This window comes from Sylvia atricapilla, chromosome 6, assembly GCF_009819655.1.
Source record: "Sylvia atricapilla isolate bSylAtr1 chromosome 6, bSylAtr1.pri, whole genome shotgun sequence".
NCBI classification, from domain to species: domain Eukaryota; kingdom Metazoa; phylum Chordata; class Aves; order Passeriformes; family Sylviidae; genus Sylvia; species Sylvia atricapilla.
This window is the reverse complement of record NC_089145.1, coordinates 25,807,710-25,828,901: the sequence shown is the minus strand read 5'-3', so window position 1 is coordinate 25,828,901 and position 21,192 is coordinate 25,807,710. Positions and strand designations below refer to the sequence as shown.

General features: G+C 40.5%; 1 protein-coding gene across 1 annotated transcript in view; it reads right to left on the bottom strand.

Moving 5' to 3' along the window:
• MAPKBP1 (mitogen-activated protein kinase binding protein 1) overlaps positions 1-21,192 on the bottom strand; it is a 100,089-nt gene that overhangs the window by 8,987 nt on the left and 69,910 nt on the right. Inside the window, exons 17-28 of the mRNA XM_066321239.1 lie at positions 20,079-20,190; positions 19,620-19,683; positions 16,369-16,494; positions 9,823-9,971; positions 9,060-9,109; positions 8,278-8,514; positions 7,147-7,316; positions 5,402-5,547; positions 4,825-4,995; positions 3,882-3,960; positions 2,043-2,353; positions 341-1,252 (exon numbers count right to left, since the gene is read on the bottom strand). Coding sequence (XP_066177336.1) covers positions 341-1,252; positions 2,043-2,353; positions 3,882-3,960; positions 4,825-4,995; positions 5,402-5,547; positions 7,147-7,316; positions 8,278-8,514; positions 9,060-9,109; positions 9,823-9,971; positions 16,369-16,494; positions 19,620-19,683; positions 20,079-20,190 — 2,527 coding nt within the window. The remainder of the gene's footprint in view (positions 1-340; positions 1,253-2,042; positions 2,354-3,881; positions 3,961-4,824; positions 4,996-5,401; positions 5,548-7,146; positions 7,317-8,277; positions 8,515-9,059; positions 9,110-9,822; positions 9,972-16,368; positions 16,495-19,619; positions 19,684-20,078; positions 20,191-21,192) is intronic.

Genomic DNA, 21,192 nt, shown 5'->3' with positions numbered 1-21,192 from the left:
ATATCAGCTTTTAGCATTGGCCACAAAGAGGTTTGAGCCCCTAGAGGTAATTGTACAGCTAAATCACTAAAAATGTGACAGTTCTGAGACTTACAAAAGGTTCAGCTAAGAAAGACTGTCAGACATAAGACCCAAAGGAAATGGAAACTAAAGACTGAGAAAAAGATGTTAGATTGAAGAAGTGTCTCACCATTGAGGGGATGGTTTATGGAACGAGACAGGTGCAGACAGGACGAGACAGGCCAGAAGCTGGACGTAAAGAAATGTGATGGGATCGTGAGGCGGTTCACAAAGACAGGAGACAGAAGGGGGAAGATAAGAGATGGGTATCCATGCACACCTGAGACCTGTGCCGAGGCAGTTACAGATGTAGGAGACCTCGGCCTGATGGGGTCTAGTGGGCAAAGTCCGGGTTGGCTGTCTAGCACACAGGCGATGCCGGTGATCCGCTCCCTGCCCCTGGGCAGTGTGCTCTCAGGAGACCTTAGGTGCTGGCCCTCTGACACCTCCCTCAGTTTTAGACTAGTGACTCCTGGCTCATCCTGGCAATCTGTCCTTGAGGCTGGATAATCCACTGGGCTCTCTTTAGCAAGCCCTGTTGGGATCTCTCTACCAGGAGCCAGAGGCCCAGCAGTTTGGTTCTCCCTCTTGGAGGCTCGGACCTCAGGAAAAGAGGGTTTCTTTTTAGATGCCCCAGCAGGTGACTGTGGAGACTGTGGCTCAAGCAGGGTTTTTGTTTTGGTAGTGGGTGAGAAGGAGGCCAGTGTGGGTCTATCAGGCAATGGCTTGGGAATGTCAAGAATCAGATGTGCTCGGTTTGATGATGCCAACTTGCTGTGGAAGGACTTGGGAGATGAGCAGTTTACAACTGGCTGGATTGCAGGTTTCACTGGAACATTTTCTTTCACTGGCAGCTTAATCTTCTCAGCATCTGATGTGGAACTAGACTGTGTCTTCTCTGTCACTGGAGGACTAGTCCTCCCATCAGCCAACATTTCAGTGGAGCAACCAAGGTACAGATTTTCCCCTACAGATATGCTCCTTGACATCTTAGCCCGGAAGCTGGTTGTGGGGTTCATGTAGGACTTTGGTTTTGCAGCCCTGACATCTTTGGCCAGCAGAGCACCAGATCCATCCATCTTCAACATACTGGCTGATAACACCCTGCAATTGTTAGGTCTGGGATCCTTCTCAACCACCAAAAGAGTCTGAGGACGCTGCTTGGCAGAGGATATCACTCCTGGACCCTTATCTGTGAAAATTAAACAGACAAACATACCAAAAATAGACAAGAGCCTGCAGTGACTTCCTAAACTGGAATTTAATGTAGCTCAGCTCAGCCCTTGAAAGATGTGTAAAAAGATAATCACTAGTTCAAGTTAGTATCACCAAGCCTCAACAGCTTTCTTTTTTTTCCCATCCCTCATCCTGCTTCCTCATGAAACAGATTTGTTCTTAAAGTGTATGGTCAGAAGACCTCAGACCACTGTGACTCTTAAGTGAGAGGCCAGAGGAAGCAGGCAAAAACTTGTATGTGCTTGTTGTGGTGATTAGGTGGGTTTTTTTTGTTTTTTAACACTTATTAATTCAACTTATTAATTCATTAATATAATTGATTGTTTCAAAAATAGAGTAATTTCAAACAGTGGGTGTGGCTACAGTAAGCTCTTTATTATTGTCTCTTCCCTCTTTCTCTCCTCCCCACCCTGGGGAGCTTCAGTCTTAGCTTGGAGCAACGACCCACAGCAAAAGAATATTTTTACAAATACTTCATTTCACCCTTGCCAGTGCTCCTCCCATAGATGCCAAACAAATATCAGAGACTAATAATTAGAAGACCAGCTTCTGCATTACAAATTAAAAAATTAAATAATACTTTAATTAATAATATTAAAAATATTTTCCCTTGACAGGCTTGGAGTTAGAAGACATGTAAAGCCTGAAGTTTAGTATGCAGAAAGACAAGCTTAATTTAAGTCCTCCACTCAGATGTCCCCGTTTCATTCTCGGATTCATACCATCATTCCAATGTGTGTCCTTACCCTCATGCACGAGGTCATGTACTGACTGTGCCTTTCTCATGACTGCATTCACAGGGCCTTCTGGAAAGGAGGCGATAACCCGTCCAGGGGCCATACCAACTCTGCTGGTCTCCAAAGCTGATCTGCGCTTTTTCTGCACGTAAATAGCTTGATTTGAATTTACAGTCTCTAGAAGCTGGCTGTTCTCCAATGCATCACCAGGATGGCTGCTGTCATTTTTTGACAGGTTTGCTGTAAACTGACTGGTCTGGGTTGGTGGCTCGATGGGCTTTGAATCCAGTGTCAGATTTGATGAAGAGAGTGACAATTGTCTAAAGAACAGAATAAAGAAACCCCAGTTAAAACAATGTTCCCTGGATAGATGGAACATGCATTAAGTTTCTCTGGAATAAAGAGTCCCTCCCTGTCTGGGATTTTTTGAGTCAAAAATACCCTAATCTGTTACCACTTAATTCTACTCAACCCAGGAAGCTCTGGTCTTCAGGCATTTGACTATAGGCTGTACAATCACAGATAGCATTGGGTTGCTGTTTCCCGGGAGGACACAGTAAAAAATGAAGACAAAAGAGAAGGAAACATTCCAGGCATAGGAAAGACTGGGCAAAGTCAGGTCAGGTCTTTTCTCTCAGCTCAGCTCACCTTACTAAAATTTAAGTAGTTTCAATTCTAAGATAACCCTAAGAGGAAGTAAATATGCTTTCCTAACATTATGAAAGCATAAGGACTAGGAAAGCTGGTCAGTATCTTTAAGAGGAAAGCCTAATTTCCTCTCCCTCTCCACTTCAGACAAACACAGCGGGCTTATTTCAGAAAGGAGGGAACTTCCAATCTGGCATGTTTAAACAGCTGAACAGATTAAAAACTCAGAGGTTTTCATAATCGAAAACTACCTCCCTTGTTACATCTCTAGAGCACCAGTGACTTCCTTTAGTCATCACTGCAACTCTCCAGAAGCTTACACAATAGCTAACTATTGGCTTTCTTCCCAAACATACATGAGACGACTAAGAGGCATTCCTGACAGCAGCAACAGCAGCTGAATACAGCAATAATAAACAAATTTCCCTACCATGCTGAAGCTGGTGAACCTTAGAAGATGTATTCAAATCTGCTTAGTCCTATATAATGAAATTCCTTTGAGCTAAGATTCTAAATTGTCATTTTAGAGGAACACAGGAGTATTTGTTTGTTTTAGACATTTATGAACCCAAATCAATAAAAGCATTGAGCTAATTTTTTTTTAATTTATTTGCTTTGTTAGGACTTTTTTTTTTTTCAATAACAAGGAAAACAGCTTGCAGAGGCCTTTTGGAGTGCTTTAAGGTTGAGGGGTTTTTGGAAGAATAATATCCCCGTGGGGCTTTGTGAGAGACACCAGAACACCCTGTGAAGGCATGGGACCAAGAAACAAAGCTGAGTAAGAAAAGACTGTAAAACAAAGGAAAAGTTGACAAATCTACTTTCATCGTCCAAGCTGAATGAAATGCAAAAGAATAAAAAGAGCATAAACAGTGAAGAGTAAATTAGATTATTAGTGATTCCTCCAATTTAATCAACCAAGACATTCATTAATCAGGAAACAATTAAGCACGTTGTTGAAAGAGGAAAAATAACAATAGTGTTACATTAGAATAAATAGAAAAAAGTGATCCAGGATAACCTGCCCAAATCACAAGAGTCTGCAAACAGGCTGCCAGGTGCTGTGCTAACACTTTGCTGTGCCTAGACACACCAAAGCCAGAAGTTTGTTCAAGTATTTTCACCCAGGACCTAGCATGAGACCTACTCATATTAGTATAAATAGACAGACAGAAACAATCAAAACAAGCAGAGCCATACCTGAGTCTCGGGGACTGGGAAAGAAAGCGAGAGGAAATGCTGAGGTTTTCAGTTCTTTCCAGATTCCTACATGAGCCACCTAAAAATTTTGGTTAAAGGAGAAAGAAAAACGAGAAGTTTATTTACAGAACATTCTCATATATCAGTTTTCTTACCACAGAGACTATCAAGTGTTTCCTGATATCCAAGGGGATTTTTTTTAAGCTATGAAATAATGAGAATGAAATAATTACATTTTCTTTGCCTTTAGTGCTCTACTTAGACTACTCTGCCTTAAGATGCTACTCTCCCTAAGGGTACGCCTCCTCCTTTTTTGCTTCCCTTTGTGTCCTATCCTGCATGTAGGACTGTGAGACACTGGCATGAAGCAGAAAGCAAACCAATCAAAGAGGAAAAAAAATAAAATAAAAATAAAAACCCGAAAATTTCACATAGATATTGCTGCCTGCAACCATTATCAATCCTAAAAAGATATGCTTTGTTCTGGAGTTGGTCGATAAAGGCAAACCAGCTCCTTTGCCACTCTGATGTCTCCTCTTACTCTCTCTCCACCCAGCATTTCAGCCTTTTCTTTTGTGACATTGCTATGCCTTGATGCACCACTAGAGGCCACTGCGTGTCACCTATGGGGGGGTGAACGCGCAGTCAATACCCTCTTTTACAACAGGAAAAGCCAGTGCAGGAGCAAGATAACGGCTTTTTAGGATTCCAGAACTTACGATTAACACAAACTGACACAGAGCTTAATCTCATGCACACAAATTTACACACAGGCTGATGAAGTTAACAGATGTCACTCTTATTTAGGCCTCTTACACTGTTTTCCATTTTTTTCCCCTCTCCCCATATACACACATCCATGAAGGCATCCATGCTTTGGTTTATATAGAGGAAAAATCAGGAGTGACCTTAAAAAGTCTCCCCACTGAACACAGAGATGTACCTTTTCCATCAGTGTTGCTCAAGGTCCCAAAATGCTCCTTGAGAAACTTTTCCTGATCAGGTATCTGAGGAATTTCTCCCTCAGGCATGCTAGCACCTACATCCTCCTCTCCTTCTTCTCCCTCCAGGTCTGACACACCATCAACGCTTAGAGGCTCAGTGCCTTCAGAATCTGGAAAAAGACAAAAAAAACCCCAGGGTGTAAAAACTTAATCAGAGTAACATTAGTCAAGTTTTAAAAAAAATCAACAAAAATGCTAAATTGAACCTAGAATGTTAAAGTCAGCCAGCATTTTTTGCAGTGATTCTCTAACCTACCATAGCTCACAAACAGCATAGCCGACAGCATTATCAGTACTAAACCTGCCTCCTTTGCTAGCAAGCTAAGAGAAAGCCAAAGGTGCACAAGGAAAGAAGGCAAGTGCAGCAACTCCTGCTTCTAGTGGTTTAGTTGAGGTGCCTGTTCAAGTGCTCCTGAATCTGTACAGCAGGACCAATGTGACTAACAGGAGTGTGACCTCAGGCCAGGTCACTAAGAACCCACATATAAATACATTTATAACGTCTTTACATCTTACCTTCATTGGGATGGTCTGGGCTGGACAGACGACTGCTACTGTAATCTACAGAGCACGCACTGTCTGGACTGTGTTTGTCTGGGCATCCATTACTGTGATAACCTCTACAGAGCTTCCCATGGGGCAATGCTTTTACCTGGAACTCACTACAAGGAAGACAGGAAGATACAGCACTAGAAGAGATATTTGTTTACATGCAAAGAAGCACATTATAACTTTAATAAGGTCTTACCTGTGTTAGTAATACCTTTTATTACAAATGAAAGGCTTTAAAGAGAAAAATAAGTTGATTTCTCTCATCATAATAGAGTATACTTTTTGCATTTCATTAAGCTTGGACATGGAAGTCCCAAGGGGACTGTCTGATTTTCTGGGCATTGTCAGTTCCCATGATTACCAGGCACCAGCAGCACACTGCTCTGGCTTGATTTCCAGCACAGGTGAGGAACAAATGTAGAAGTCTACATAATGAAAAAGAGGTTAAGACCGGGTCTATATCTGCAGGAGAGAAGCTCTAGTTTGCCAGAGATTTAAGCTCTAATACACATTTTTTCCCATGTTCATGACCTGCTTCTTTGGGAAAATTCTGTAATGCAAACTGTACAAGATTCTGGCTTTGAGAAAGACTAATTTACTAAAGAACATCATACAAAAATACAATCTTGTATGACACGGTCACTGATCTCTGTTGTGATTTCATGGATCTTATTTTGTCAAATGTCACCAGCACTGTTCTCTTGCCTGATGCCTAAGGACTTCAGTTTTCCACTTATTGAAATACTTTGCCTTCAAATGTACTCCAAGACAAGGTAGTATGCAGAAGTCAATCAACAGAACTGAATGGCAACTACCCCTGGCAGCTCCCACACTCTGTAAACATTGCCATGTGTCCAGTCTGTATCCAATATCACCTGAGGGCCTCCCTTCCTTACATGACGGAGCAGCACATAGGTCTACTTTGTCCAAATGCTATCATCACAAAACTAAAAATGAAAAATAAACTAGGTGAAACCTAGCAGCCTCAACTGCAAAATCCTGGCATGCACTCTAGCATAAAGTCTGTCTAAAGCTATCAGCTCCACTCTCTGTAACATGACAGAAGACAAAGAAAATTAAACAGCTACTAGCATCAGGTCAAGAGGGGAAGGGAAGAACAAAATTCAGGGAAGGAAAATAAAAGGGAGTACAGGAAAAGTTAAATTATGCAAAATTAAAACAGAAGAAACAGCGAAGGAATTAAAAAGGTCTCCACTGTCTCCAGGGTCCTTTTCAATTCCATCTGTATCGTGCAAGTCATTCTATTTCCCATAAAAGAGTAATCACATGCTACATTCACTAAATTCTTGCCCAATTTTCGTAAGTGTCCTGTCATTTCTCCTGGGTAGGCATTTCACTGCCACATATGTGTCACTCTCAGTGAGTTTTCAAGCTTCCGAGTTTCCCCTTGCTATTTTCAACCCAGATAAGGGAGAAAGCATCAAGGCTGCTCCCAAGTTGTTTACTCAACAAAAGAAAAAAAAAACTTGGAGGAGACTGCTAATGTGCAGTTTCCCCAGAAGAAAATTATTTTAATGGTGCCTTCTTAGTTTCATATTCCTTTAGCATCCATCTGACATAAAACACTCAACTAAACATGCCTAACATCAATCAAGCAGTAAGTCAGATCATCAAAGTTACTACACAAGCTGCAAGAAAACCAGAACAGAAACATATGAGCCATGCACAGCAGAGAGCTTATTTTTAACCTGCTAGAGTCTGTGGGATGGATTTCATCTTGCTCAGGGTAGATTACACATTCCTCACTCTCAGAAGGTTCCAGTTCCTGAGAGAAAATCCCCTCTTCACAAGACACAAGCCGAATCACTTGGGGTCGCACACAAGAACCATTATCTTGGGGAGGTATTGAGCTGCCAACCTGGTTTAATTAAAAAGAGAAAAAAAAAGATATTACTGGTGTTTTATCTTACATCAGCAAGTTCTGTGCAAGGCTAGAAAGTATGCCCTACAGTACAGAATATAATCAGCAATCTGAGACCACAAAACACACCAGTCCTATGTATTTTCTGATCCTTATTTACTAATCTTGTCGGACTAATGCTGTACTTTCCTGGTTTGTTTCCTTATTGCAATTCCCTAAAGTTCTTTGGTAACATACTCTTTGATCACACATCAGGAGTGTAAGCCATGTGGCAGCAGGTTCTTCCATTCCTTTCTATGGACTGATAGGACAATTCCCAAAACTGGGTCATTCCAGCTGAAAAACTGAATTACTGCACACAACAATCTGAATCTTCTTCTTAGTCACATAATTATAGGGGAGGGAAAACTTCTAATGAAGCTAGGCATTGAGACAGACTGCTACTGGAAAACAGGTACTAGCTTTCTGAGGATGAAGATACATTACTTGCTGTGACCCATCAATACCAAGATCAAAGAGAATTTACTTATCTATCACAGCCAACAACTGTGTAAAGGCTTTTGTGTAAGCCACATTCCAGTGGCTACTGGAATCAAGAAACTGCATCCCAGCGGAGTGAGCTAACACGTTACCAGGTTTTTACACACCAAACTCAACTTCTCAGCTTGTTTTTGACATAAATATTCAAAGAGCTAAAAGCAAATATGAAGTCTTCCTGTCATTGAAGAGAAACCTTGACCCCATATGGTCTCTGCTATAAGACAGCAGAATCACACATTGCTCGAGTATTAATTACAAAAGAGTTATCCAATAAAGTTCCTCAGAAGTCACTTAGAAAACCTTTAACGATAAAAAGAATGGCATGAGGTAGTAATAAATGTAGGTAATAATGAATAGATGCAGGACAGATGCATCTATTGTTAGTGGGTTCACCTCCTCAGAGTTGCACTGCCCTTACTTTGTTGATGTGCACAGGAAGGTCAGCGTGCTCTTCCCTGTCATCCCCATTGCTGTTTTGAGACAGTGAGTCTCGACTTGGAGAACGGGAAACAGAGAAAGACTCCAGCTGACGCAGGTCAAGCATGGATTTCACTGTCATCTCTATGTTGCTGGTTGGCTGGGACCAGCGACTACGTTGCCGGGGCATCTTGCTCATCGGTGCCTCTGAGCGCTGGATTGCCGCTATCTCTTTGGCCTGAAGGAAATTAAAACACAGACTATCTTAAAGACTGACTTTTAATGATGGAAAATAAGGAGCAAAAACACAAGACCCACAGAAAAACATAATTATGTCCTTCTCAATAAAAGCCTCGAAAACTGTCTAAGAGACAGCTCGAAAGGGCACCTTTAATCATAAAGCATTGAGCAAAAATGATACTTTAGTTGTTGCTTCTTGTGCAATTGAATAGTTAAGTGTCTTGTTCAGACTCAAGTATATGAACAGCTTCAGCACCACACGAGATTCAGATCAAAAAAAAAAGACAAAAGCATAACATCTGATGGAAAAAGACTGATGTAAAAAGCCCAAGTGCAGCTCTAGACTCTAAACACCCTAGTCTCCTAAACTAGGCTCTATTTTGCCATCTCCAAATAATTCTTCAGACGGAGGCTTCTCAATGATTTCCCACCACAGCTGCACCTTTCCCACATGTGCAAATGAAGAGATTTTTAATCTCTCTGGGAATTTCTTCTTTGGTTTCCCTGTAACAAGAAATACAGTCAGAAGGTTTAGTAACTCACCCTCCTCATTTCCCAGTGGGAAAGGCTTCTTGAGAGGGTAAGGTCTGGATCTGCAAAGGTAAAGAGATATGCACCTAGTTGACATCCTGGCCAGCAGCCCAGCTTTTGAAGAACCTCTTGCTTCATCTTTCAACAAAAGCAGTATTCCTACACCTTTTGAACCACTGTCAACATATACTTTCCCACTGACTACTCAAATCATTGTATCAAAATTTTAATGGAGACATACAGTTTTATGTAAGATTTTCCTTGCATCAGCAGACCACTGCAGAACACTTGCTGCAGTGCAGTGCCCTCCCAAAAGCTTGGGAAAAAATACGCTCCAATGCACTGTACCATCTGTCATAAAAATACATAAAATTAGTAATGGCAATCTCTACGGTAAGTTTTTTTCAGACATCTCTAAAGTCCTCTCTTTTGAGGAGATCTCTTGATCCCTTTTGGCTTCTGCTGACTTTTAACAGCTTGTAGACCCCAGCCCATGAAACTAATTCAAAATTTCTTTAGTCAGTTGGAACTGGCAACAAACTTGCCAATTTAACAACTGTATTTCTAGACAGAGAACTCCGAAATGCACCCCTCTTCAGATGCAGGAATGGGCAGCTCCACATTATCCACTGGTATCTATCCATCTGCTTCTGCTTTGGTCTCGCTCTTTCTGCCCATACCTTATTATCCCTAAGCCAGTGTCTCTCATCTTTACCTCCCTTCACATCCACACCATTTTCCTCCAGCTCTGCCCATGCCCCTCTTCCATTTATACCTGAGTCTCTCTCATTGTTGCAGTTGGACTGAATATGGAAAGACTGCAGCCCTCGTAACTCATCTTCATCATTCCCTTCATCTTCACCATCCTTGTCACTGTCTGATGAGAGTGCAGGCACAGAGGACAGGGCAGAGACGGACTCATGCCTGGAAGGCAGGAATTAAGAGGAGTATTATGGTTTATGCACGAAATGCCCAACATTTCAATCCTTACACGAGTTCTCCACCTTATCTCCATCCATATTCAGGAGGCTGCCTCAACTCTCTCAAACAGCTCTTGCTCTAGCACAGCCCACCTCTGAGAAACAGGACAAACTAAACCCTGCACAAAGATGTGCAGACCCTGCCACAATGTTCTCATACATGTAGAGGGTTGATGGAAATCAGAAGTAAACAAGTCTGAGAAAGTCAAATGGAATGAAACCGGGCCTTCTATTTCAAACTCTGCCAATTGATAAGGTCAAGATTGTAGATTATATTTGAAAGGCAAATATTTTTCCCACCCTTAAGCATTTCTTCTCTGGAACTGATTTACACATCAAAAATGTCAGAGATAGTCTCTATTAGACAGTAATTTGGTTTATGGAAAATTATCCCATAAGAGACAGGTTCACTTCAAGGATTGCTCCAGGCAGGACCTGAGAGCACAGCCCACACACCATAAGAGTACCATGCTGACTATTTTAACTTTCAAGCACAAGGATCATGTAAAACACATCTTGGCCAGATCTTCGATTAAAGTAGATCAAGACAAGTTTTACCACACACACCTCAGAGGCACTCCCAGCATAGAATTGCCCACCAACAATCAAGGACACTCAATAACATCAAATTTTACCCTCCCTCTTTCTTCTCATCTTCCCTTTCCTCCACTCACTCCTTCAGTCCACAGAATCAAATGAACAAAATAAGCCTTTGGACAATAATTGAAGAAAGAAGAATCCCAACAAATCCCCAACATCCGAGTAGCCCCCACTCCACAGCCTTGAGCTAGATTGCCAAATTCATCATAGGAGACATTTATAGATATCACTGGTGGGTGTTGAATGCCAAGCATTATTCATGAAATAAAAATAGCTCATCCACCAAATACAGAGCAATCTGGCAAGGGACCAACTTCTCCTGCAGCTGACAGATAGCAGGCAGCATTGAAACGTGGTAACAAGCAGTTAAGGTATTTTAGGTTTTTTTCTTCCTGTGTAGTGGCAGAACATTAATTTCCATTTCATTAGAAGTAATAACTACTTGACCATTTCAGATGAGTTTTGAAGTGTTCTGGCAAAAAGAAAAGTGAAACTGACTGTAACCTGTGGAGTTCTCAAGTGAAAAAGTTTCATTTTGGCCATCCAAATCTACTTTTGACATTTGAGTTCATAAGTTGTTTCATCTTTTCTATTGCCTCCTCGTATTTTCATCTTGTCACTCTCAGGTTCTTGTGTCTAATCAGAGGAATCCTAACAAAGCCCAAGCACCACAGCATGTTTGAGGATATGCCATGTTTCATCCTATGACATATATTAATTACATTTATTCTTGGTAGGTAATATTAATTTTGTATCAGTAACTTTGATAGCATCCTTCTGCTTGTGTTTATCATGGCTGTTTGAGGAGTGTATTGAGACAGAAGGATTGGATTATTAGACCTTTAAACATCTAGCTGGTTGAATACCTCACAATGATGAGGTGATACAGCAAGGCAAGATTATGTGATTGCCAAGCTCCTATGTGTACTCTCATTAGTGTAAATGGAGAAGGGAGAATGGCTATCCATGGGTTTTATGTTACAAATAAAAAGATGGCCCCTGTCCATCAGATAGTGACCAAAAAAATTAGTGAGGGGGGAAAAGTATGTTACAGTATCCTTAAAGTAGCACAGTAAGAGAATGCAACACATATTTTGGAAGTCAGATGAATTTTTTCTTACTTCACAGGAAGTGATAAACAAGTTATGAAGTAACGTATTTGAAACAATCATAGGGTTATCTTGCATTCTCCCAGCAAAAACTCACACCCATCTTCCACATCCTTCTTTTTACAACTCAAGTATGCTTTTCAAACTCAGTTCTGTAACTTGAAGGGAGATAGATGAATGAATGATATTTTCAAAATGATCCTGGGCCCACTGACTTGAAACTGAGATACTCCTGAAATGAAAACTAGGTTCATAAGGTCTTGAGTGTTTTAACTGTTGTTCTTGCCCAAGTCTATCCTTCTATTCAGACTTCACTATTTCTCCTTTCTTTCCCTCCCTTTCCTCATGTACTGTGGATTTTCTCCCAAGCCTCCTATTGCATATATCTCCTCAATACTCTTCCTCAGTTCTTTTTCATGCTTAGATGGAAGTCGGTGTGATGTACAGGGAGTTTTCAAGCACAGAAGTTGTTTCCACAAATAAGCACAGCATGAGAGCATTTTGAAAATTAAGGAGTAAGACTTCTGGCATTTGCTGAATTCCTCCTGAGAGCCAAATCCCAAAGCATCATTATACCAGAATGGATGTTTCAGAGTAGATATGCCAGAATAGCATGTACAGACATGTCCAGTTCTCACAATCCATGTGACTCAGGGCAAGTGTTTTAATTGTAATTGCTCATCTTCTTTGCTAAGGAACTATTAATCATTAAGATTGGAAAAGATCTCCAAGATCATCAAGTCCAATATTTGACTAAATATCACCATGCCCACGTAACCATATCATGGACTATCATGTCTACTCATTTTTTAATACTTCCAGGGGTGGTGACTCAACAATTTTCCCTTGGGACCCTCTTCCAATGCTTAACCACTCTTTCAGTGAAGAAACTTTTCCTGATGTCCAACATGAACTTTCCTTGGCACAACTTGAGGTCATTTTCCCTTGTGCTATTGCTAGTTGCCTGGGAGAAGAGGCAAACTCCCAGCTCACTACAACCTGGATCTTGTTCTATATGGGGTAGAAGTGTCAGCTGCTCTTCAGCTTTCAGTCTTTGAAGGGGCAGACAGTACAGGATGAATGGAAGAGAAAGACCTTAAATTAGAAAGTCTTCAGGACATGTTAGAGACTTAAAAGCGTCACATGTCATTATGAAGTTCTAGTATTCAGACATACAATAATAGGTACTCTGTATTCTTTTGTATGACCTGAACCCAAACCCTGTTCTGCTTCCTCAAAACAAAACAAAGCAGACAAGAATAACAACTATCCATTTATAGAGGTATGTTGTCAGCATTCTCACTCTGATCCTGTGCTACTTAAACCCTCAGCTTTGGGCACATATTTATGAAACTGTAACATCCTGTGTGGTAGGTATCACTGACAGATTATATCCTCCTGCTTTCCCCTCAAATGTTAAAGAGTTTTAATAAGAAAGTTATTCTACTTTTCCCCACAGAAGGATCATAGTGCACTGATTCCAGAGTTTCCCCAGTGTTATAGTTGCAGTAGTTCATCAGAGACTGAGGCACAATTTCTAATAAGGCATCAAAAGCCTGCCCCATTCTAATCCCTGGAAACAACACAGCTTTCCTGGACTGGACAAGACACACTGAGAATTTGATAAGGAGCTCCTCTTTCCAAATATATCTGATGGTACACAGTACTTCTTCAGTATACAAATATAACTTTTAGACTATTTAATTTGGATAACCTTTTTTCGCCTGCTATTTATAGTAAAGAGTCAAGGAAAACCATAGATATAGTGATTTTTAAAACATGACTATAAGCCCCACAGAAATTCCACAGTAAAATCAGCTTAAAAATTGAGACAAGCTTTTCTAAACAATAAATGCATACTTGGATCAAAACCAAAACCCTACTAAATGGCCTTTACGTAATTCCTTCTCTGAAAACATAAAAGCCTTAAAACCAAAATGTACCAGCAATCTCAGCTGAGTACAAGTTCTATTATCCTGAACTATCAAAGCTCCTTATGTTCAGAAAAAAGCATACATCTGCAATTACCACAACCAGAGGTAGAACTCAAAAGCTGTCAGGCACACTATGGAGAACTGTGGGTCATACAGGTCAGAGCACTTCCAAGGTAATACAATGTCCCAAAAAAGTGACTCAGAGAAATCATTCAAAAGAGAAACTTTAGTCTCTAAAAATTTTTGGAGGGACTGAAAAATGCTGGAACACTTCAGTGCAGAGAACAGGTTGGAATAAGAGAGGCTATGAAAAAGGTTCACAAAACTATGGGGACTACCAGTAGCTGACTTCAGAACAAAAGATCATCAGAGCTCAAAATATTCAGAAGCAGAGGACTTTCAACAAAACTAGTAAGAATGTACATTAACAGAGATAAAAAAAGCCCTTCTTTCCACAGAGAGCAGTGAACTCCAGGAGCTTGTGACCAAAGGAGGCTGCAGAGGCAGACAATATTATGAAGTTCAAAAAGAATTTATACAAACTTAGTGGACAACTGGCCCATATCTACATAGTAAAGGAAGAAGGTAGAGATGTACCTCCTAATATCCCTGATGTTGTAATGGTGCATGAGGCAACTGGACCACAAAGGTTCATATAGCAAAGCTCAGAGAGTGTCTCACTAAATAGCATCTTCCACTGCCACGGTCACAGGCAAAATACTGGGCTTTGTGGAACACTGGTTTGACCTAAAAAGGCACGTTTGGTGTGTTTACACTGCTGATGTTGCTCACCTGGATCAATTTCCTGCCCTGACAGTTGCAACTGGATAGACAGCACTGTCCTGATTTAAAAACATTCATCTCCCTCTGCCTCCTCAGATCAATTTTGTTACCTCAGCACTATTTTGATTATTCATCCTGTAATACACGCATACCATGAAACTAGCAGAAAGTGTTACTTCCTCCACCAAATTCTAGCAGTACTGTTCTAAAGAAGATCTAGCAGAACAAATTACTTATCACAAGGCAGTGAGCTTTCTCATATTGCTGTCAGTCTTCTGAGACAACAATTCTACACAAGTTGCAACTCAACTCTCTACTGCAACCTACACAGACAAGCTTGGGAAACAATCAGAACAGGTACAGAGCACCTAGAAAACAAATCTCACTCAAGTTCATTAGTTTTCCTTCTCCCACCTCAATAATGCTGCTCCGATAGGCTCTTCTTCCATTGTCAGTACCAATCCAAAATGCTCTGGGAATTATGTCTTTGCTGATCTCCAGTGACCACAGAGGACGATCGAAACTGAAAACAGGCTTTCAAGGCTGACAAGTAGATTCCAGCCTTGCAAAGAGGCTACCAAACAAGTTTAATAAAGTTCTGGGCTTGGCGTGGCACTAGCACCGCCCTTCTGCAGGCGTCTGTGATGGAAACAAGTATCACCTCACGTGGAACAGGACTGGGATTATCTGTCACAGGCTGAGCCTTGGTAGGGTAAGGCTGCAGCTGCTGGAATAATAGGAGACTGCTATAAAAAGCACATGGCTTGACAGATCCAGAACTTTTGGCTAGAAAAAAGGCTTCTTGAATTTTCCCGGCATCATTACCAAAAGCACTTACTAGACAAGACTCATTTCAGGAATGAGCAGATCAAGACTTTCCAAAACAAAACTATGCAGACAGACTTGTTACAACATTTCTTACTTCCAAAGGGAGTGGGAAAGTCCTCGTGATACTCAACAACCAGCGTGATAAATCCTCCAGAGCTTGGTATTGTATAACCAGAACTCCATTTGTAGTCATTTGGGACATAGGAACAAAAAAATCTGCATTTATCCTTTTTTCCCCCACTGTGATTTCATAACAGCTTGGTCAGGACTGTCTCCTGTATTACTTATAGTCCAACTATAAGACTCAGTTATTTACAAACTACAGAGAAACCAAACACATTAGACTAATAATCAAAAATACCCTGTCACTCTTGTTCTCTTTAAAAACAGAAGCACCACATTTTAAAGAAAGGTCACCAGATAAATTTAGATCTATTCAGCTTGTAGGCTGCAGTAATTTGCTTTTAGATATGTTGTCTACCAAGCAAAAAATAATAACATTATTTAGCTAGCAAGAGCTTTTCCCATTTAAATTATTTTTGTATTTATTATTTATATAATAATTATTTTAGCTGAGTTTTTTCAAAGCCTCCAGAAAATAGTTAACAAAGAAACAGCAAAACTGTAAGGACTCTTTTAGAATTATGCTCAAAATAGCCAGCTCATAGAGTTCACAGGTGTGCTTCAGTACTGACACCATAGAAAACAGCCTTTAAGTTGCATTCAGCTAGAGAACTCTGCTCGTGAAGGATCACAGCTTCCCTGTGGAATTCTGTGTATCCTCCTCAGTAGTCCTAGGTGAACTGCTTATTAAAGTTTCTGACCACATCATTAAACTAAATTAAGACACATGAGGCATTGCACACATATTGCAATCAGTGAAGCATACTAAGTCTGTCTGGAAGATCCCAGCCTGGTTTCTATGTCCAAAGAAGTGGGGTAAAAACCAAATCCAGCAGAGGAATAAGAAAAGAACTTTTGGAAGAACACACTCAGTGAAGACAGGAAGAACCTTACAGCTGAATCCCAGTGCCACGCTGTCACATTCCACACAGCCAGCCACCTGTTCTCAGTCTGCTCTGCTCACCTCATGAGTCCAGCTGCCTTGTGAGGAGGAGACTTCTCTGCCTGCTTCCCTCTCTGTTTCATGTCTGACAGTCGCTGCCGCATGTTGATGGTCATCTCTGAGCTCAGACGCCAGATGAAGATACAGCTGAAAGAGAAAGGTGAGGCTGGGATCAAGTCTCAGTTCAGTTCATTGGTACTAATTCCCACTGCAGGGACAAACAAGAGCCCTTCTGTCTGTGGCAGAGAGATACATGCAGAAACAGCTTCACAGAAACTCAATCCCATCACAAGCCTCGTGACAAAAGGGTTAAACCTGCCTGTCAAAGACTCCTTGTAAGCAAGAGCAACTGCAGAGATAATTTACACAGACTCCTCTCTAATCCTATACCTTTTTTGACTATCTGACCAGCTGCCGAAGGAAATGCTGTAACAAGTTCCTCCATGGTCAGCAGGATAAGTGGAGCCTACAGATGTCCCTTGCATCCTCTAACAGTGACTAAGCTGAAGTCTCTGATTGCCATGACCCCCAAAGGCAAGGCCTTCCTAATGCCCACAATCCCATGGAGTCTCTGTAATAACAGTGAATAACTTTTTGCAGTCAGGGTGCTTCTAATATTTTACTTGGGATTTCCTACAGGACGCTTGCACAAAATTTACACAGCCATTAGCTCAGCTGGTCAGAGAACACTGCTAATAACACCAAGACCATGAGTTCAATTCCTGTATGGGCCATTCACTTCAGAGCTGGATTTGATAATCCTTGTGGGCCCCTTCCAATTCAGAATGGTCTGTGAAATATTCTGTGAAATTTGACTGAATTTGGTCAATGGACTCAAAAGCATTTGAGAGAGGGAAACCGACATTGTGGTCTCATTTCATTAATTTCTTCAGAAATTCAGCTTAAAAAATGTATTTCTCATCACATTAAAGAACACTGTATCTCATCTTCAGCTACTAGAAAGTAAAATGACCAGCATTGTCTTCGAAATTTAATTTCAGTGCTAACTAATTCTTTTCATCTCAGTCATCTTTCCTGTCTAGCTGGATATACCTACACTGATGTAGAATCAGAAAAGGTGCTTTGGCTATCATTTATAAAATCTTGCACCCTACTTTGGAATCCGAAGAGGATTTAATTCAGTTCTTCAAGACCCATCAATGCCAATACACTCATGGGTACTCCGAGACACGGAAGATTTTTCAATGACTTGAGGAAGGGAAAGTGACTTGAGGGAAAAGTCATTTTCCCTCTTTCTTACTAGCATGTAAATATTAATTTGCTTTGCCATTTTGAACAATGACGATGAACTTTGGTCTCCTTCAGCTGAGGCAAATGTCAAAAGTGTTAGGATCCTGAATACCTGGATCTTCTTCATTTTTTCTCTCTCTCATGAGGAATCAATTTAAAAAGTTTTATTTACCATATCACACACACACACACAAAAAAAAAAAAAAAAAAAAAAAAAAAAAAAAAAAAAAAAAGCCCATAAACCCCTCTGTGCAGTCTGCAGAGATTTTAACACAAAACTAAAAATTCCCTTCTTGTCCCCAGCGCCATGCTCAGGAGCATCACTCCTGGCTACTGAAATCACATACAGACAATTCCCATTGCCTGTGAACACACTCTCATCCTCCCACTGGAGCTTTTCAACCAGGAGAAAGGGGTGAGGCACTTGTCTGGGAACTATGGCAACCTAAGGCACCCAGCTGTTTCCCCTCAAGCAGCAGTTCTCTCCAAGTAACAGCAACCATAATCTGCTGTTAAAAAAATACTGAAATGGAGGAAACAAAATTCTGAAAGCAAATCTGGCTTGTTCATTTATCCCACCCCCGCAGTTATCAAACCTAGAGACAAGCAGCAAACAACCCAAGCCTGTGAACACAATAGCATCCAATACAAACTGCAGAAGCAAGTGCCCACCTACCCCTTTTGCTGGGGCTGGGGAGGGGATTTTGTTTCATTTTTTCTCACCTTGAATTATTTTCCTCACATGAATCTCATAGTCATTGTGCCCTTTCTCATCCCTGTTTTTCTTTCTATTCTCAGCTCTAATCTTTGCATGTTCTGCTGTGTGTGAACGGACTATGTTCCCTGTTCTCCTTCGAAAAAGGTGCTTTCTCATTTCCTTACAGCAAACTTGTTCAGGAATCCTTTCCTCACTTCTCATCCACCTCCTGCACATCCTTAATGAAGAAAATAACCCTTTTGCTCATGGAAATGTCAACAAAAGAATGTTGCACTAAATCACAGGGATCACTGGGAACTTCAAACCTTCCATGCTTCTGGAACTTGTCAGTAGTTCACAAGAAAAGGACTCTCTCTTCTACAACATTTGTCCCTAATCTATTTAAAAGAAAGAGGAAAACTTATTTATTTATTTATTATTGAAAAACAGAAACAACCAACTGATGAAATTTAAAATTATATACTGTATGTTCTGTAAGAACTCACCCTCTAAAACCCTCTTTCAAATTCAATTGTGTTTTATTAATTAAAAAAAAAAAAAAAAAGAGTGAGAAAGTGAATCTGGGTTGCTCTGAACTTGCAATAGCATTCCAGGAGCCATCTTTCTCAAAGGAAAAATTTTATTCCGTTCAGCTGATTTAAGCATTCACTGATTCCAGAAATAGTGGCTCCACTCACCTGTACAATCATCATACTAGGCATACATTCTCCTTTTTCTCTTGGGCTCAGTCTGGTGACTACTTAAGATTTTTGTGAACTGATTTAGCTCACTAAATGTGCAGAAAACTCATCTCTGGGGAGTACTTATGTAGTGACCTGAATCAGCTGAATGAAGGTCAGCTGCACCACTGCTGACTTGGGAGTGGGAAGAAGTCCATATGGACAGGACCAAAAAGTGAGGACAGGTCTGTCCCTTTTGCTGCTAAACAGACTCTTTCACCTGGTGAAATCTCATCAACAGGAGTACTGCATGAAAAAGTTTTGTCACTACTAGCAAGAATAGCACAAGATGCCTTGTATTTCAGCTCTGAAGGTGGGTCAGGAAACAGGTCACATCTCTGCCTCCTTTCCAGCACAGAATAGTATTTACTCTCAGAAAAGGGAAATATTTCACACAGGTCTCATTCCATGGAACACTAACATCAGTTCTATGAGCCTTGCCAACAGCACACATTTAGGATTCAGAAAGCTCCGAGATTTATTTGGAATTCATAAAACATCCCTAAAAAAAAAAAAATCTACCTTTCCTAAGGACATGTTACACTCAGTATGAGCCAGTGCCACAAACACACAAAACCTCTTACCTGTCACCAGAAACAGAGATCAGATGTTTGCAGTCATTACTGAATTTCATCCCAGTTACAATCTCTGTGAGAAATAAAGCACAAAAAACCCAATCTTCCCTGAATCATTCAAATGGACAGAAGAGATCATTAGCCAAATAGCCTGTCTGCACTTGGTAATTCACACTTCACTGATCAATATGCCCCAGTTACCATACTCATTTAACCAAGAATCTAGGCTTGACATAGAAATGGTACTCCATGGCAAAATATACATTAAGACTGAATTCTCTTTTTGCCTATAATAGAATAGCTCCTGCATGGTAGGAGCTGAGGGTATATCACAATGAAACTTAACATGGCTTGACAGGTGGGTATGTGTGTGTGTGCTTGTATGCAAAATGCAAAAATTGAACATGCAGAACGCTTTTCTGTCATTAGCATAAAACCCCAAAATTTCCAGAAGTTTACAAGCCTTACCTGAGTGTCCATACATGGTTGCAACACACTCGCCAGAATAGAAATCAAAGATGGAGAGATTCTTGTCAGAACAACTGGTTGCAATATAAAGACCAGAAGGATCTGTTTGCACCTGGTTTAGGAGGAATGCAAAGATCTGGTGAGAAACTACCTTCCAACTACATAAAAATAGTCCAGAACACCCAAGACGGCCAGTCAGAAATACAAGCAGCCCCCACAGGAGTCCAGTTGAGTACCTAACTATCCAATATCCCAGGACAAATCTCCAATCTGACTAGACTTTTAAGACTATCTTCAACCTAATCAGAGACTGAAGGCACTTAAATGCCTTCATGACTGTGAAGGTATTGCCACCAATGGACAGATTTCTACCTCTCTCCTACTGTCTTTTAACCATAGGGGTCTTACTTTCTTCTGTGTTAAGATCAAAACAAAACAAGAAACCCCCACCCCAAAACACACCATAAAAAAAGAAAAAAAAAATCAAAGCTGACAGTTAAGTGAAATATTAAAGGATTCAAGTCTTCAGGAGTGAAAGCAAAAAATAACTCAACACTGCCAAGAAAGTATTTGATAATGATGCTGTCTCATCTCCAGCATTTGCAACTCCCATTTTTCAGCTATTTTATTCATTGTTTGTTTTTTTTCATATGCACCTGTTTATTGCTTTATCTTGGATGAAATGTAAAATCCCCTGCAAATGCCTACCAGGTCTAATGCAGCACTATACAGGAAATATAGTTACTGTCACCAAATGTCCTGGTCTGTCCTTTATAGAATTTTAAGGAACTGAGAGGGCAAACTCTGTTTTTCAAGGGAGACATGGTATTTCAATAATTTTGGTTTGTTATGTTTATTTTGTTGATGTTTGCTTCCAGTGTCACTGTGTGGGTTCTACTTATTAAACTGCAATGTGTATGATCTCAGAATAACATGCCAAGAAAGTTTAAATTCCAGAGACAAACATAATCCCTTGGTTACATAATTGTCTTAAAAATAAGCAAATCAACAGTAAAAGTAATTGAGATTCCCTACTTGAGATACACATAAAAAAACCAACACAAAAAAACATAAAGGATATTAAAAACAAAAAATCCAGCTTCCAGAACATTCC